Below are 17,654 nucleotides of genomic sequence, written 5' to 3' on the forward strand. Positions count from 1 at the left end.
TGGGTGTAGCAGCAGGAGGTTTTTCTGCGGTGTGAGCATTGTTTGGTGATCTGACCCTTTCTCCCCTCCCTCTGCCTGCAGCGAGGTGAAAGCTCTTTGCCATCACATCGCCACCGAGGCAGGACAGCTGAGCTTCAACAAAGGGGATATTCTGCAGGTCATCTCCAAGGTGGATGGTGACTGGCTGCAGTGCAGCCTCGGCCCCGAGAAGGGGCTGGTGCCCATCATGTACGTCACCCACCCGGAGGATGAGGACTACTGACCTGGCCGGGAGGCCAAGCACAGTACCGTGGGCTGCTGAGGCTCCACTGGGGATATTCTGCTCTGCCAGAGGAACAGACACAGCTTCTTGCTAGTTTCTTACCTTTCTTGCCATTACAGAATACAGTAACCGTAGGTGGTTCCTTCTTGCTCCTCCTCGTGCAGCTGCCAAAGGCCAAACCGGCCACGGGGCCTTCCGCGAGCTGCACCTCGTCTTGCCAGGCGTCGCCGTGCATGCAGCCACACCGGGCACCGCCTGAGCCCCCTCCACCCCACGCCAACCTCCAGCACCTGCAGGTGGTGGGCTTGTACGTAGCGGGGATCCCAGCAGGCGCTGGCTCAGTTTTTTTTCTCTCTGGAAGGGTGCAGGATGCTGGCCGTCCCCTGCCGGGGGTGGCAGCGCGGCCTCCAGCACCCTGTGGTGTCATCGCCATGGGGTGGGAGCACCGTGCACTGCCAGGCTGCCCGGCCACGGCCACGGGAGGGGAAATGGGGCGTGTGTGTGTGCAGAGAGAGGGTGTTTGGGTCGTGAGGAAGGCGCGTGGATGTAGGTCCAGGTTGGGTAGCACCACCCTGTGCGGAGCTGGGGGCTGCGGGGTGCCCCCCACGCTGAGCAATGCCTCGGATGCCCTGGGGTGCTCGGTGGAGGTGGGTGGGAGGGGAAGGGGTGAGGGCAGGGTCCCTGACAGGGCTAGGGGTGGGATGCTGTTTGGAGACGGGGGCCGTGCTCCCGGCAGGGAGAGCAGGGCGTGCTCCCAGAGGGAGCAGGGAGATGGGGATAGGGGTTGGGGGCGGGGGGGATGCTCCCCATGGCGTGGGGTCAGGGACAAGTGTCATGCACAAGGGGCTGCTGGGGGGGGTCCTGGGCTCCCCAACAGAGGCAGTGCCAGCCCACCCCTGCGCCTTGCCATGTTCTTGGGGTGGGGTGGGGGTCCTTGCCAGACCAGCCGGTGGGGGTCAGTGTTAATGAAAGGCCGTGCCAGTATTTGGTGCCTTGGCCGGGTGGGTGCTGCCCACGGCGTTGTGCCTGGGCTGGCTTCCCCGTGGCAAGGGGCCCTGGTCTTGCAAGGTTACCTCCTGCTTGTACATCGCTTAGCGGACGTCGCACCGTATTTAATTTGTATCTCCCCATTAGAACGAGGTGTCTCGCCTTTATTTATTTCTTTATTTATGATGCATATTAATAAAAAAGGTGCTGATTGAGGTCCCTTGCTCTCCAGCCTTTTGATTTCAGCCTGTCCCTGAGAAGGGCTGGGGGGATACCTGTGGTTTTTCCTGCCTCCAGCAGTTGACCTTCAGAGCGAGATGGGTTGTCCCCTGCTATCCTTGGCTCATGGCAGACCATGGGAGAGGGAGGAGATGGTCTCCACCTGGCCAAGAGGGGTAGATCCAATCCCTGTGTCATCCAGAGGTCCTTTCTTCACCCCTCCAGAGAATCCCCAACCCCAGGGGATTGTAACCTGCGGGCAGCAGGAGCAGGTCCTGAGCAGCACAGGATGGAGGTAGCGAGGGATGGGTTGTGGGGCTGGGGACCCAGGGCCTGGCACAACCTCTCTGCGAGGCTCAGTGGCTGTGGGTCACCTCACAGGGAATGGTTCTGGGGCATTTACACTTAGGCTGGCAAGAGCATTGGATCCCAGCCCTGTGGGAGCAAGCCCCAGGAGCCTGTCCCTTCCCCTTACACCTCGGTAGCTCCCAGGAGAAGGGAAAAGCTATGCCTGGAGCACCTTTGCGGCACCTTTTTCACCCCAAAAGTGTTCTGTTTTGCACGAGGGAGGTGTGTGTCTGGGTGCTCACCTGGGATGTAGCCTGTGTAACGAGGCAGCAGACCCCTGTCCATGGGGTAGGTCTTTCCCAGGGGTGAGAGAACCCCACCACCCTTCTCAGTCCCGCTCCTGCCACCTTTCCTCAGGGTCATTTGGCTGAACTCGAGCAGGGCCTGGCTGGTGGTGATGGGGTAGCCTGTCCCCATCAGGAACTGGGCATGGGGCACAAACCTGTGAAGCCTGTGTGGGTCAGAGCTGTCTGTAACAGGGGCTGCAAGCCCCCAACCCACCCAGGGGACACCCCGTGCCCACCCACCTCCTCCAAACCTCCTGCCTCAAAGGGGATGCGGAGATGCCATCAGGACAGTGTCCCCAAACAGTGCAAGGGACAAATGTGTGCGTATGCGGGTCTATCCTCACCCTCGAAGGATGACCCGAAATGATACTGAAGCTGCCAGGAAGATCCTTGTTTGGGGGTAGAGGCAGACCCCAGCAAGTTGTGGCTATTAATGGAGCCTGCTTGTCCCCTCTTATCCCAGCCCTATCCCCTTCCTTGCAGCCTCACCTGAGATGAAATATTTTTGGGGATCATCATCCTCCATGGAGCAGGGGGCAACGTTCACGGGGCAGTGGCTGCTGCTGCTCCTGTGCCTGGGTGGCCCTGGTGGTTACCTGGCTCAGGAGGGTCCTGGTGTGGATATTTGGGGTGTGAGTGCTGCTGGGGGCAGTACTGCCCTGAACCCAAACCCAGTAAACCTCCACTGCAGCAAGCAGTGCAGGACCCTTGCCACCAGCTGAAGTTGTTCTCAACCTCCTGCTGACAGGCTCCCCATAACAGCCAGCCCCACGTCCCCCTGCCCACCGGGGACAGCCCTGGACCCACAACGTGATGCACACGGGGTCCTGCCCATCTCATGTCACGGCCCTGGCACAGCAGCCGTGTCCTCTGCTCCTGTTCCTCGTGGGCAGACCCCAGCCACTGCTGGGCAAAGCTGCTCCTGGCCTCCTTGCAGATCTCGGAGTAAGTCTTGGTGAAGAAATGCTGGGCTCGGGGGATGAACCCTGGGAGCAGAGCATCCATCGGGTGGGAAGCAAGGGGGAGCCTGGGTTTGGGGCACAGGAGTCTGGGGCCCAGCATTAGGAGAGGTAAAAGCACGAGGGAGGGGAATGGGAGGTGCAGAGGGAGCAGAGATGCTTTAAGGGCTAAGAGCAGGGAGGGGGCAGCAGCGCCTGCCTCCCTCAAGGTGTTTGGGGTCCCTCAGTGCTGGGGACTGGGGGGTTCCGTGGCTGTGCCACCTTGCTCTGGGCTGCTGCTGCCTCCCTGGCACAGCTGTGGCTGTAAAAGGTTGCTTTTACACAGTGTCCTGAGAGCTGTTGGCTCCCTTCCTTCCCAAAACAGAGAGAGAGAAACACCCTGGGTGGTGGGGCAGGGGCTGGCAGTGCCCAGGGAGCTGGGGAGCAGCAGCAGTGCCCTGTGGGGCTGGGGGAGCCTGGAGGGGGGGAGAAAAGGGGCACAGCCTGCACAGGGAGCACCAGGAACCTGCCCTGGTGTCAGGCACAGCGGGATGGGATGGGATGGGATGGGATGGGATGGGATGGGATGGGATGGGATGGGATGGGATGCTCACAGAGCAGCACAGGCAGCCCCAGGGTTGAGCACAAAGCCTGGGGACATGCTGAGACCCACACAGTGGCCAGTCCAGGCTCACAGGATCCAGTTCCTGGGTCCCTGTTGGCGTGACCCCGCTGGTGGCAGCACCCTGAGGTGTTGAATCAGGAGCCTGCAGCCGGACACAGGATCCAGGGAGGAAATTGGGGAACTGAGCTCTGTGCAGAGCTGGGCTGAGCCTGGTGTCAGCCAAGAGCTGCCTGCCAGTGACAGTCACAATGGGATTTCTTTCCATCACCCTTACTAACCAACAAAGCTTGGAAAGTCCAGGGGCATCTTGCTTAGCTTCAGAAAGGGGAAATGCATGAGAAGGGGAAACTTGGGTAAGATGTACCCAAAGGAAGCAGCACCGTCCAGCAGCCTGTGCCAGGATTTAAGGCAGCCTGTCAGGGCTTCTGGTGTCAAAAGGCAGCGGGGAATCAGCAGGCCTGAATGCTAGGGCCAGAGGTTATGTGGAACAGAGAGGTGCTCTTCAAAGAGCTGAAGTCACGGTGAGATGACGCAAAATAGCACCAGGCAGGTGAGAAGTAAAGATTTTATCAGTAAGATAAAAATAAAGAGCAAGGAGCCTGTAGAAGCAGACATCAGCCCTTTTTTTTTGCAAAAACACCTTGTGAACTGCACATCTGCTCCCGAAAATCTGTGGTGCTGGTAGCTCAGAGCATGAAGAACTGAGAGGAGACAGATCTTTACGGATCCTTGGGGGGGGGTCTTTGGGTTCACATCACCTAGGAGAGCTCTGGCGCCGGGCTGCGAGTGCTGAGCTCTTTACTGTCACCTCTGAGGGCGGCACCACGGCAGGATGCGGTCCTCACCGCGGGATGGGGGTAGTGATGAGACACGCTGCTCACCCTCCCAGCTGTGCCACGGGTGCCACGGGGTGGCCGTGACACTTGCCAGCCCCACAAAATCCCAGGATCACCTGTGGTGTCCCAGGCGCTGAAGCCAGGCCAGATGCTGCCTCTGCACTTTTGGCTTGGCCTTGCGTAACCGGAGCGCGCCTGGTGTGCCGCAAGGCAGCGGTGGCTTGCGACACCCCCAGCCCTCTGCACGGAGCACGGGTATGCTCAAGTCTGGATTTTTCCGACGCGGAGCAAGGGGAAGTGTGAAGAGAGAGAGAATGAGCAAGTACACAGGGCTTCCTGGCAACACGGGGGCCACGCTTCCTCTACGGGCAATTGAGGTTTTAGATGGGGTAATGCAGGGCTCTTGGAGAGGCCAGGCTGTTAGCACCGGGAGCAGCGCAAGGGAGGCCTGGGGGATGTGGGTTTTTTTTAGGGGATTTTTTCTGACATATGGAATTTTCCTAGTTATTTTCCAAAGATTCCCCCAAAAGGGGAACTTCATTCCTACTGATGTGATTTGCTTTTTGCTTCTGCAGCTCTATAAATGTTTTTTGAGCCTCTACACTGAAAGACTCCGAAGACTCCATTAGAGAAAACAAAACACCTCAAGGCTCCTACCACCAGACAGGCTCTCAGGCCTGGGATCACTGCCATGGCACCCACACTGCGGGTCTCCGTGGCTGTCACCAGCGTGTCACCCAGCATCTGCGCTCAGCCTGTGCTCCAGCACCCATTCAGCACCTCGGCTTTCCTGCCCAAGCGTGCGCCACCAGCTCACAAAGACCGTCAATGCCCTTCTGGTGGCCTTTTTCCACAATTCTTTCTAGGTTTTCAGATATTAATCGAGGGAGAGTTGTGCTGACGTAGTCTCTGCGTGACTCTACTGAGTGTGGAAGCTCCATCTTCCCGCAGAAGTCCTGGAGAGCCAGGCTGCTCACACGTCCTTCTGGGACCGCTGCTGCCCATCCCGAGGGGGCAGCTCAGGCGTCGTGTCGCGTGGCTGCTCCCACCAAAGAGCCCCCAAAACGGCCTCTCCGGCCAGCACTCAGAGAGCTGCGGGGCTGTGAAAGGGGTGTGAAGCTGCCCCGGTGCTCCGAGGAACGAAAGCAGTGCTGACAGCGGCAGAGGTTCCCTCTCCAATGAGGAAGCCTCTCGCACCGCATGCAGCCGCTCTGCCTGCCTGCTTCCTTTCGCTGCTTGCACATCTCGCAGTCGGGCGGGCGCGCTGAGCAGCAGCCGGCAGGACGAGCCCTCGGTCCTGCCAGGGGGGAGAAGGCAGCATGGCCCTGCGCTGGAGCCTTCTCCTGGCCCTCACGCCTCTGCTGGCAGCAGAAAAGATGGAAAAGGATGAGACCGGTTACAAAGAAAATCACCGACAGACGGGTAAGAGGTGGGCGCTCTTCTCCCTGCAAGAGGAAAGTGTTGCTGCTCCCTTGCTGCGTGTCTGCCGTGTCCCTTCGCCGCCGGCAGCACGCAGCAGCTCTGTCAGAGGCTGGAGGCGATGTCTGTGCCAGGGACATGAGGGCATCGGTCGGGTTGTGGTGGGGTGAGCCCCCCAGCACCAGGCAGCCCCCAGCTCCCCCTGTACAGCAGCAGGGGCTGCAGCCCAGGACGGGGTGAGAGGGTGGAGAGCGAAGCCCACGGGGGTACCTCGCAGCAAGGCTTGCTTTCTAAGAGCAGGTCGAGGTTGTTTTGCTATTTCCAGCATCCGTCAGCAGAACTGGGAAGTGGGACTGACATTTTAATAGCAGCAGAGCCGGTTAATTGCGTGCCTGGAGGGCCAGCTGCTAACTGAGCTTCCAGGAGATGGTGAACCCATCCAGGGCAGCACGGCCCGGGGCCTGAGCCCAGCTCTGGGGACCATCGCCCTGCCTTGTTCTGCATCCAACTGACCTGGAGGCTGTCTCTAAACTCACCTTGCTGCAGCTGGGTGGCAACAAATGTTCAGTTTGCACGTGCTCACGTTGTAGGGACCTGCTGTATGTACATGTATGTCCCTGGGCTGGCACAGGCTGGAGGAGCCCACAAGTCGAGGACCCTGGCTGTCACCGGGGCCCCAAAATGGGACTGTTTTTTTTCAGGTGCTGATTTGAGCTCAGGCCAGGTGGGGGCCAGCAGGGTCTGCGCTGCATGGCATAGGCCAGGGGAGCTGTGCCCCTGGAGGGACAGGGAGTGTGAGCACAGCACGCCATCACTGGAAAACCAAGGGCAAAGCCCGCAGCAGAAGACATCCCCCTGCCCCTTTCCCAAATCCTCCACCCAAGCTGTCCTGCAGGGCCGGTGCGTGCAGCCGTGGCTCTCCAGCTTGTTTGCACGGTGCACAAGGGCAGACGAAGGCCAGGACCCAGCTGTGGGATGCAGCAGGCACACGGTGGCTGGCAAGCCCTGTGTGTGCTCTGCACGTCTCGGTCACCCGACTGTCCTAGGAGAAATCCGGGGTTGCCTGCAGCGGAGACGGTATTGCTGAGTTTGCACCTTGGTGTTTGTGAAAAAGAGGAATCGAAACATGAATGCTTCTTGGCCACTCCCAGAGGCATGGGCAGCCCTGCAGGCATGTGCGGGGTACAATCAGGGAGAGGGGCACAGGCCAGGGGACAGTGGATGAGCTGCGGCACACTGCTGTGCCTGTCTGAATGCCTAAAAGTCCCCTCAAGCCGCGGGGACCGTGGCACGGGCAGCATGGGGCTGTCCCCGCTCAGCGTGCCAAATCCTCTGGGCCAGCCTCACGCGTGCCCCAGCTCTGAGCACCGCTACCTGAAGAGCTGCAGGCAAGGCGATGCGGCTGGGAGCGAAGGAGTGGGGGTGGCGGGCAGGGTTCTGGGGGCGCGCTGAGGAAGCCACATGACAAATCTGCGTCCCAGCACTGAGGAGGAGGCAGCGCTGCGTGCGCGGTGCCAACGCTGCCGGCAGAGGATGTGGTCGGGGCGTGTGGCGCAGCGCTGCTCCCTGCGCTGAGCAGGCGGCATTGTCCCTTTGTCCTATTGTCCCCCGGCCGTCTTTCTGCAAGGCTCTCTCAGAGCTTTCCTCAACGCCCCTACCAAAGCCTCATTTCCCTACAATCCCATTGCGTCCAGCAGGGAGGCCAAGAAGCTTGCAGGGGATGTTTTCCTGCAGGGCTGGCTCTGTTTGGCCGTGATTCACTAGCAGACGGCCAGGAGCCATAGCAGCAATGCCCAGCGCTAGGTAAAACGAGGCTCTGTTCAAACAAACAGTTTGTGTTAGTGGAATTGAACTGCCAGAAGAGGCTCAGGGATAATCCTGGGGCAGCGAAAGCCCAAGGGAGGCCGTGGAGGAGCCCCGTGGGGCCGCACACCCCGGCTGTGAGCTGCATGCTGCCCCGTGCTGCCACTTCCCGCTCCACAGCACAGCTTCCCGAAACATGAACCTCACCTCCTGCTGCTCAAAGCCTGCCAGCTGCCCTCCTGCACCGTGTTGGCCTCGCTGAAGCTTCACCTGGACCCTTCATTGTGTCTGTGGGCGGCCCTGCTGTGCTCTGAGTGCCTCCCTGCTCGGGCATGCTGTGAATCCCTACAGGGCTGGAAGCCCAGTGCTCCTTTCCCTGCTCTCTCGGAGCCCTCCCGGAGCTCCAGCCTGGAGGAAGGGGCCAGCCCCACGTGCTGTGCAGCGTTACCCCTGCCTCTGCCGGGATGTGCCCTGCAACGAGCCACAAACCCCTGGAGAGGTCCATCAGCGGCCGCAGCAGCAGAATGCGCTGCCCACCTTTGGCTCTTCCCATCCCACTGACACGCTCTCCTTCTTCTCTGTGCAGCATGCCCGAAGCCTGAGTGGGACTCAAGCCTCCGCTTTGTCCCAGAGAAGACATTTTACGATAACGGGGAGGAGCTGACTGTGAGCTGCTTCACTGAGGATGATCCTCCTCTCGCTGTGATCAGATGTGTTGTATGGTTTGGCTGGGGACATACCTGGGAGGTGAAGGACAAGCAGGGAAGGTGGCATCACACAGAGATGTACCAGGCCTGCACAGGTAACTCGGGGGCAGCAGCTCTCCCCTGCCGCGGGCTCCTCTCCATCAGCAGGGCCCCTGGCGTCTCACCGTGCCCGTGGGATGCCTCGGGCTCGGCTCTGGGATGGCCGCGGCCGGGAGCAGCCCCCGAGCTGGGCCGGGACAGGAGCCCCCAGCGGGGCCCGGCCTTGCCTCTGCCCTGCCTCTGCGGCCCGTCTGCCTGAGCTGTGGCCAGATCCTGCCCTCAGCCCTGCTGCTCTGAGCACCTCACCGCCCCGCGGGGCTCCTGTCCCACACCCAGGGGCTGTGCCGATGGCCGACCCCGCAGGCAGTCGTGGCCCAGCCTTGGCCCCCTCCTGCCCGCGCACCCCATCCCCAAGGAGGACTGTCATGCTTTCTCTTCCACAGGAACATGCCAGAAACCCCAATGGGACAGAAGGGTCGTGCTCGTCCCAAGGAAAGACAACTACACACCGAATGAGGAACTGAGGCTGTCTTGCCCTGGAGTTGTCAAGCCTTCCTTCATCAGCGCCAAATGTGTGAGGGAATTTCAACGAGTGACTTCAGGAAAACCTGTCTATGGGGTCAGCTGGTGGGGGAGGAGAGGCACAGGCGCCTGGACCCGCATTGAGGAGCCCGTAGCGTGTGTGGGTACGCGGGGCAGCTCTCCCCGTCCCCTCTCTGCCCTCACACTCCCGAGCCAGCCACGGCTCTGCCACCCCAGCCCCTGCTTGGCGCTGCGGTGCCCTGCCGGCTGCTGAGGAGCTCCCCCCTCAGAGCACCCTCCTTCCCCACTGGTCCCTGTGACGCTGCTGTCCTGGGCTCAGCACCCCTCGGGTTTCCTCATGGCCTTGGTTCCCAAGCCTCCTGGCCCCGCTCTCACACAAATTTGCCTTTGACAGTAAAATGCTCGAGGCCGCAGTGGGACGCTGACATTCGTCTGGCACCAGAGCGGGACGTCTATGAGGAGGGCGAAGAAGTGACGCTGAGCTGCCCGGAGGGTTCCCTGCTCCCCTTCCAGCAGGCTAAATGCGCACGGAGACCTCAGGCTGTGGCTACACGGGAGCACAAGGGCACCTGGACAAAGAAAAACAAGTTGGGGAAATGGGTCCCCATTCAGAGCCCCACAACGTGCATCAGTAAGTGGGGTGACAGGAGGTGCCTCGCCTGGAGCCCCGTGGCCCTGCGGCTCCTCTGGGGCCAGGGCACGGCGAGGTGAAGGGCAGCCTGAGCTGGGCTTGGGGTCAGCTCCAGAGAGCGGCTGCAGGGGGTCTCCTGCTGCAGGTGGGATTGTTCTGGGAAGCTGCCGGCCGTGGGATGTGGTGGGGGGCAAAGAGCGAGCATGGAAATGGGGTGGAGAAGGGATTTTGTGGGCAAGTGACAAGGGGAGCCCCCTCCCTCCCGGCAAGGCGTGCTGGGGGGCACGTCATGGCACATGGACGGCTCTCCTTCCATCTCCCTTTGGTGGCTGGAGGGACTGCTGGTGGTTGCTGATAGCTGGCGGTATCCTGCCCCACCTCATCACCCACACCCCAACTAAAACTGCTTTTGCCTCGGACAGAAACATGCCAAAGGCCCTTGTGGGACTTAGCACTCCATCTGGCACCAGACCAGGAGGTGTACAAGGAGAACAAAGAAGTGGCGCTGAGCTGCCCTGAGGGTTTCAAGCCGTCCTTCACCCACATCAAATGTGCAGGGGAAATGCAGACAGCAGAACATTCGGGATTTGCAGACAGAACTACCTGGCTGGGGAGGAAGAGCACAGGTGTCTGGATTCACATTGAGGAACCTGTAGTGTGCCTTGGTACGTGGGGTGGCAGGAATTACCTTCTCTGCAGCCCTGTCATCCTGTCCTACCCTCCATGCCTCTCTGCGTTTCCCACATCCCCACCATGTCCTGGGCCATGCTCCCCATGCCTGAGCGCATCCCTTGGTCTCCCTGGGTTTGATGCCTGCGACCAGTGCCCAAGCAAATGGTGGCCCAGCCTCACCCACCCCTGGGCAGCCCCAGCCCCACTGCCACTCACCTGCTTTTGTCTCTGCCAGAAACGTGCCAAAAGCCCTCGTGGGACCCAAGGCTCCGTCTGGCACCAGAGCAGGGACTGGTGGCTGCAGATTTGGAGACCTGCCATGGGCAGTGTCACCTCTGGCTTCCTCTCCCTGCTACTGGGTGGGAGCAGGGCTGTGACCGCAGCACCTTGCAAGGGTGCCAGGGGAAGGGAAGGCAAGGCAGTGACCCTCTTCAATGCTTTCTTCACAGAGGTCTTTGTGCCTGGGACCTTGAAGGCTTCCACCACCAGCATCAAACTGAACTGGACCTGCAGTCTGCCCGATGCCTGCCAGCGCATGCAGGCCACGTGCAGGCTGGCAGGGCCTTCCTCCCCTCCCTGCGAGGCTGAGGAGGTCACGGGACAGGAGATGCTGCATGGCCAGCACGGAACATTTAGCTGTGACCACCTGCAGCCCTTCACTTTGTACAACGTCACCATCGCAGTGCCCCCCAGCACCATCATATTCACATGGGTGATCAGGACAAAAGAAACAGGTGGGTGTCCACAGGGGAGTACAAGAGAGGAGGGACATTCCTGGGCTGTTTCACATGTGGGGGAGGCAGATAAATGCCTTCTTCACCCAGCAGCTGATCATGAGCACCCTGTCCCCACTGGCACCAGGAGCTGCGGGCACCCAGTTGCAGGCTCTGCTCCAGGTGGGTGTCCCCATGTGTGACCCCATCTCGCTGTGCTTCCAGTGCCCGAGAAGCTGGAGCGGCTGTGGCTGGATGACAGCACGGGGACGCTGCGATGGCAGGCGCTGCCCTCCTGCAAAGGGGAGATCCTCGGGTACCAGGTACCAGGGGAGCAGGGGCTGCCTGTGGGCCCTGCGCCTCACCAGGTTCTTTGGGCTGGGTGCTGGGCACAGGCGGGCGGGCAGACCATGGGAAACCCTTGAGAACCTTGAGATCCACCCCCCTGGCTGATTTTCTAGCTGCTGTGATACGTTTGAGCATTTCTGCCTCCCTCTCAATGTTCCTCCCCGTGCTGGCTTTACCAAGCTTTACAGCTGAGCTGCACCACAAGTGATCACTCACTCCCCCTCCTCACAGGGAAAGGGGCTCAAGGGTCAAGATAAGAACAGGGAGATCACTCATCAGTTATTGTCAAGGGCAAAGAGATTCAGCATAGGGAGATTAATATAATTTATTACCTATTACTAATATGCTAGAGCAGTGAGAACCTAAAAACAAACTAAAAACACCTCCCCCCCATTTTCACCCTCTTCTGTGTCCCCTCCCCGAGCAACACAAGGGAACGGGCAATGGGGGCTGTGTTCAGTCCCTGACGCTTTGTCTCCACTGCTCCCTCACGGTCCCTCTCTGCCCCTGCTCCATGCGGGGTCCTTTCCATGGGATGCCGTCCTTCCCAAAATGAGCCCACGGGGGCTGCCCACAGGCAGCAGCTCTTCAAGAACTGCTCCCACGGGGTCCATCCATCCCCCAGGAGCAAACTGCTCCAGCATGGGTCCCCCACAGGTGGGCGGCAGCTCCCCCCAGACCCCCTGCTCCTGCGTGGGCTCCTCTCCACGGGCTGCAGCTCCAGCCCGGGGCCTGCTCCTGCGGGGGCTCTCCATGGGCCGCAGCCTCCTCCAGGCCACATCCACCTGCTCCACCGGGGGCTCCTCCACCCATGGGGGGGCTGCAGCGTGGAGATCTGCTCCATGGGGACCCATGGGCTGCAGGGGGACAGCCTGCTCCAGCAGGGGCCTCTCCACGGGCCACAGGGGAACTGCTGCTGCATGTCCGGAGCACCTCCTGCCCTCCTGCTGCACTCACCTGGGGGCTGCGGGGCTGCTTCTCACTCCTCTCTCCCAGCTGCTGTGAGGTGCAGCTTGTTTTCCCCTTTCTCTACTCTCATAGGGGCACAAACAACATCACTCCTGCTCAGCTCTGGGCAGCAGCAGGTCCTTGTGGAGCCAGCTGAAACTGGCTCTTATTTGACATGCGGCAGCTTCTGCATTCTTCTCACAGAGGCCACCCCTGCAGCCCGCCACAACCAAACCTTTCCACATAAACCCAATACACTCCTGCTGCCTGCAGGGGCTGTGGGTGCCAGGGGGTTTCCTCCCCAGCTCTGCACAGCCTGTGGTTTGGCAGATGCTGGGGCTCTGTGTGCAGCACCTTGTGACGTGTTTTGTGGCGCAGTCTCACGGGCTTTCCTGTGCCTCAGGGGCCTTAGTTCTGGTTTGTGGCACAGGAAAGGCTGTGGTGTGCAGTGCTGGGTGCAGGAGTAAGGGGGCCAGTGCAGCACCCAACCTGTAGGAGTCCCCCCGTGGGGATTAGATGTGATGCAGCCTCACCGAGGATGCCTTGGAAATCCAACCAGCCTGGAGAGCAGAAGAGTGCTCTGAGCAGCTCCATCTGCAGCTGCTGCTGCTGCAGGGGTGTCTGTGGTGCAGCAGATTGCTCTTGCTTCGAGTGCTGGCCCCAGATTCCCCCCTGTCCTCCTCCGCTCTGCGCTGAGGTCCACGCGTGGGGCCAAGGCTCCCGTGGCGTCTCTCCGGGAGCTTCCCAGCTGCAGGCGTGGGGAGCAGCGCAGCGCTGCTGGGCTGTGGCCGGCTGTGCGCTGGGCACGTTCCCCTCCAGCTCCGTGTCCTGTCCCCAGCTGAACGTCACCGCCTGGGGCCCGCAGGACGGCGGCTTCCTCCAGGTCGAGCGGCTGAGGCTGAGCAGCTCCGACACGGAGCACCCGCTGCCTGCGCACGGCCCTGGCACCAGATACACGGTGGCCGTGCGGGGCCTGACGGCTGCCGGGGCCGGGGCAGCGCTGCTGGGGGACTTTCAGAGCAACGGCTCGGGTAAGGGTGTGCGTGCGCTGCCCCCAGCCCTGCCCTGCCTCGCCGAGCCTCCTGCTGACGCTCGTCCCCGGGTCTTCCTGCACAGACACCGCAGCCCCTCCTGATGCCAGCTCCCGCCTCGTGCGCGACATCTCCCCCTCCCAGGGCACGGCCGTGCTTCGCCTCCGCCCCATCCCCTGGGTCCCCGGGGCGGCCAGGTGAGTGCAGCCCCTGCTGCTCTGCTCTGCACAGCCCCGAGCAGCGCTGACACCTGCAGCTGCCTCCTTCCAGCTCCTCGTCCCCGGCCCCGTCTCACAGCCCTGCCTTGCAGCGAGCACCAGCTCCTCGTGGCTGCGACGCACAACAGCACGGTGCTGGAAGGCGCCTGCTCGGGGGAGCCGCAGCCCTTCAACGCCAGCCGCCCGCCCGACGCCTACGTGGCCGCCGTGCTCAACCTCAGCGCCCCCACGGACTTCGTGCTGGGCGACGGGACCCGCGGGCACGGCTTCCACAACGCTCCCCTGCGCCCGGGCTGGGACTACACCGCCCTGCTGCGCCTCGAGCGGCGCTCCCAGCAGGTACCCGTGGCGGGAGGCTGCAGCTCCCTGGGTGCCGCGGCTCCTGGGGACGTGGTGGCCCTGGGTGGCAGCCCTCTGCTCTGAACTCTGCCCCCGCTTCTCCCAACAGGAGGAGACGTTCGCCTGTGTGTGCTACAGCTTCTCTGTGGGTAAGTGGGCTCCTCTGCGGAGGGGCTGGCTCGCCCCTCACCCTGTGCCCGAGGCTCTCTGCCACGTCCTCCCTTTTCCCAGCCTGGCGCCTTGCTGTGGTCAGGGGCTGGCGAGTGCAGGAGCTCCTTGTGGGGGCACAGGACACCTCTCTTTTCCCTTACTCTGGGGTGATGCTATAGCCAGATGCTACCCTCATCCTCTTGGATGTTCCCTGGATCTTGATGCCACTTGGGCACTTGCGGTACAGTTGGACCCTGCACAGCTTCCATGCCATCATCTCGCTTTGCATCTTAGTCCTCATGCTGCCCTAGTGCAAGTGTGACCCCCAAAACTCAAACTACTCACCTGGCTCTGGCCATGCCTGGGGACAGTCATAGAGACACAGCCCACGCTGAAGGGCTTCACACCATGCAAGCACCCATTCCTGCACAAGCCTAACTTCGCTCCAGCACAGACCCTCTGATGGATAATGATGGAAGCTGCTTTTCTCCCCACCCCCCTGTGGAGTCTCCCGTTGATGGATTCAGGCTCTGCAGGAGCCTGATCCTGAACTGTGTTGTTTGCAGGACAGGAGCTGGCACCTCTGCTGAAGAGGAAGCCTGTGCTGATGGCACTCGTGGTGACAATGGTAATTCTGGCACTGGGGATTCTGCTGCTCTTCCTGCTCTTCAGGTTAGTATGTGCTGCTCTTCTGCTCTCTGTGCTGCCATGGGATACCAAGGTCCTTGGGCTACCCAGGGTGGACCCTGATATAAATCTTCTCTCCATCTCCTGAGTGTCCAAGGGCCTCTCTTGCTGTTTTACAGGCGAAAGCACAACGGTTCCAAAGCGTCTGAAAGCAACAGCACTATCCCCCTGAGAAAATGTCGAGGAGGTGCAGTATGAGCAGAGGCCCTGTCTGCACAGGCTGCCTGTTAAAAGTGCAGGCTGGGTGCTTCCAGGCACTGTAAGGTCCTTATGGGACCAAGGGAGGTCAGAATTGGGTGGTATGGGGAAAGGAACACATCCCCAAAGAGGGGGAGCGGGATGGGGAGGGACAATCTGGGCTTTGATGGGGTCCCGCTCCCTGCTGTCAGGTCACCTCCTCCCCTGGTGGTCCCCGTAGGTGTGAACAAGCTGAACACACAGATCCCAGTGGAGGAACTGCTGGAGGCTCTGAAGAGGCTTAAGAGGGCAGAATTAGAGGCCGAGCAGACAGAGGATGAATCAGCCAGCAGTCACGGTGCCGGGCGGATGGCAGAGTACCAGGTCTGGTTTAGCTTTGCTTTCCTGTCCAGATGCACTGCCCATGCAGTCCCAGCCCCCTGTGGGGCATGCGATGCAGGCAGCCTCAGCCAGCCCCAGAATTTAGGCTAATCCAGAGCTCATCTTCCTCCTCTGCAGCAACTGACCTCGACGTTGCTGCATCCCTGCGATGCTGGGAAGGAGCCGTGTAACCAGGGCAAGAACCGCTACAAGTTCATCATTCCCTGTAAGCAGGGCTCTCTGGGGGCTGGCACGGGCATTTGGAGATGGCTGGGTGCTGGGCAGGTATAGGTGCCCCTCCAAAAGCATGTTGCCTGTGCCACATCACCTTTTGTTTCATTATTTGTTCTTTCCTTCTGAACATGTCCTGAGGCCTGGAAGGCTGCTGAGAAGGGAGCAGGCAGCCCTGGGTTTTCCTGAATTATACCTCCTTCCTGAAACAGTCATTTCACTGCTGCCCCAGACCGACAGCCCACTGACTCCCACCTCCCTTCTCTTCCAGATGACCACTGTCGTGTGGTGCTGCAGCCCTCTGCAGACGCGGGGAGCGACTACATCAACGCCAGCTACGTGGATGTAGGTAGCGAGGAGTCGCTGCCCTGGGCAGGGTAGGAGATACGCATACACGGGTGGCCCCAGGGACTGGCACTTGCTGTCCTCACATGCTTGCAGATCTTGGGATGTTGCTCTCCCTGGTCCCCTCTGAGCTGCCTGCAGCACTCTGGTGGGTTTGTGCACCATCCTCATCCCTAATAAAAAGGGCTCACAGTAGGAAGGGCACAGGGATGCAGAGGCAGCCCCTGCCTCTCCGTGCTGTCCAGGATTGGTGCTGTGGGACATATTGTGCTGGGTGCTCTGGTACCTGTGGGGATGGGCCTTGTGTTTCTTGTATTTCTTGTTAAATGTTTAACCTGGGTGATTGGAGCTGCTTGAAACTCTCTCTCACAGAGCTACCGGAGTCCGCGCTTCTTCATTGCAGCTCAAGGTGAGTGCTTCCAGCCCTGGAAACTGCCCAGAGCTGGCACAGGGATGAACTGCCCAGGAGATTCCAGTCTCTGCTCTGAGCCCCTTGGTGTGTGGGGAGCTGGGACAGCAGCCCAGGAGCTGCTAAAGGCTCCATCCAGGGCCCTGTATCTCCTGTGCTTCTGTTGTCCATGGTGGTCACAGCTTTTGCAGGGCATAGGTGGTCTTAGTCTGGCCACAGGAGGAGGCTGTGAGCCAGCTCCTGCACTGCCCAAGTGTCATGGTTCCGCTTGAGTGGGCAACCCTCTCACTGAGCTCAGAGAGCAGTTGTGGTGGAGCTCGGCTGCCCACCTGAGTAAAACCACCACACCAAGCTAAGGATGAGGTCCCCTGGTTCGTTCTCCTTTGGAGGCTGGTGAGCAGGGACAGCCCTGCAAATGCCTGACAGTGCTGTGCTCAGCATCAGGCTCCTTCCAATGGAACAGAGCTGCAGTGGGTCGGTCTGCTCCATGCAGTGAGGGCATCTCAGGCTCCTCGCAAAGCTGCTGAAATGCCCTCCAGGCTGTGCAGTGTAACTCCTGGGCAGAGGGAAACATGAGGCTACTCCTAGCCCAGGAGCCTGGGAGCATCTCCACGGCCTGGGCTCTGACACCAGGCTCTCCTCTTCCTCCTCTAGGCCCCTTGCCTGGAACGGTGGTGGATTTCTGGCAGATGGTCTGGCAGGAGAAGGTCTCGGTCATTGTGATGCTGACAGGCTTAGTGGAGCAGAACAAGGTACAGGAACCATCTCCCACTCTGCTCAGCTCAGGTCTCCCCACTGCCCAGGTTTCCTTGCCTGCTTTGCTTTGCTCTCAGTGCAGCCCTTGATGAGGGCAGGGAGCAGCTCCACACCAAGAGCTGGCTTGTAACGCTCCCCAAGTGAGCTTCCAGGTGCTCAGCAGTCTCGCTGCTGTTGACAGACCAAGTGTGAGCAGTACTGGCCAGAGCAGGAGCAAGTCTACGGGGACTTCACCGTGACACTCAACAACACTAGGACCACCACGGGCCTTATCACACGCATCTTCTGCCTGCAAAAGGTAAGACTGGCATGTGGCTGTGGTGGAGATGCAGGGTGCTGCTGGTGGTCAGCCCTGCCTGGTCTCCAGCAGTAGCTGGTCAGCTTTGCTATCACTGGACTCTGTCCCAGGGCACCAGCCCCAGGCTTTTTGGGATGATGAGACAGGTGCCTCTCATCCGGAGCAGCCTGCAGACAGTCCTCATAGAAGCACCATGGTGCCTTGCAGCTCCTAAACCTGAACAGAGAGATTATGGTTTAAGATAGCTTACATGAGAGCACTTCTCAAGATGGGTATTTCTGCTGAAGTTGTACCTCAGATAATAAAC

General features: G+C 60.5%; 2 protein-coding genes across 9 annotated transcripts in view; both read left to right on the forward strand.

Moving 5' to 3' along the window:
• Positions 1–903, forward strand: part of RUSC2 (RUN and SH3 domain containing 2) — a 53,716-nt gene extending 52,813 nt beyond the window's left edge. For all 8 annotated transcript variants that reach the window (XM_032205734.1, XM_032205733.1, XM_032205735.1 and 5 more), the window contains one exon: positions 82–903. In XM_032205734.1, coding sequence (XP_032061625.1) covers positions 82–262 — 181 coding nt within the window. In that variant the 3' untranslated portion in view covers positions 263–903. The remainder of the gene's footprint in view (positions 1–81) is intronic.
• An 8,564-nt stretch (positions 904–9,467) lies between these two features.
• Positions 9,468–15,920, forward strand: LOC116500484 (tyrosine-protein phosphatase 10D-like). Its single transcript, XM_032205536.1, has 14 exons — positions 9,468–9,476; positions 9,530–9,644; positions 10,067–10,309; positions 10,766–11,050; positions 11,255–11,352; positions 13,164–13,356; positions 13,442–13,553; positions 13,667–13,913; positions 14,023–14,062; positions 14,630–14,735; positions 14,870–14,937; positions 15,169–15,311; positions 15,447–15,534; positions 15,811–15,920. The coding sequence occupies exons 1-14, from the start codon at positions 9,468–9,470 to the stop codon at positions 15,918–15,920; spliced, it is 1,857 nt and encodes a 618-aa protein (XP_032061427.1).
• The last annotated feature ends 1,734 nt before the right edge of the window (positions 15,921–17,654 follow it).

Source organism: Aythya fuligula, chromosome Z (genome assembly GCF_009819795.1).
Source record: "Aythya fuligula isolate bAytFul2 chromosome Z, bAytFul2.pri, whole genome shotgun sequence".
Lineage (NCBI taxonomy): Eukaryota > Metazoa > Chordata > Aves > Anseriformes > Anatidae > Aythya > Aythya fuligula.

What these genes read in the sequence shown, in the direction of transcription:
- LOC116500484 (XM_032205536.1), top strand. An exon ending in GATCAGGACAAAAGAAACAG is followed by an intron (nt 11,051 to 11,254) that starts GTGGGTGTCCAC and finishes CTGTGCTTCCAG; the next exon opens with TGCCCGAGAAGCTGGAGCGG. An exon ending in CCTGAGAAAATGTCGAGGAG is followed by an intron (nt 14,938 to 15,168) that starts GTGCAGTATGAG and finishes TGGTCCCCGTAG; the next exon opens with GTGTGAACAAGCTGAACACA.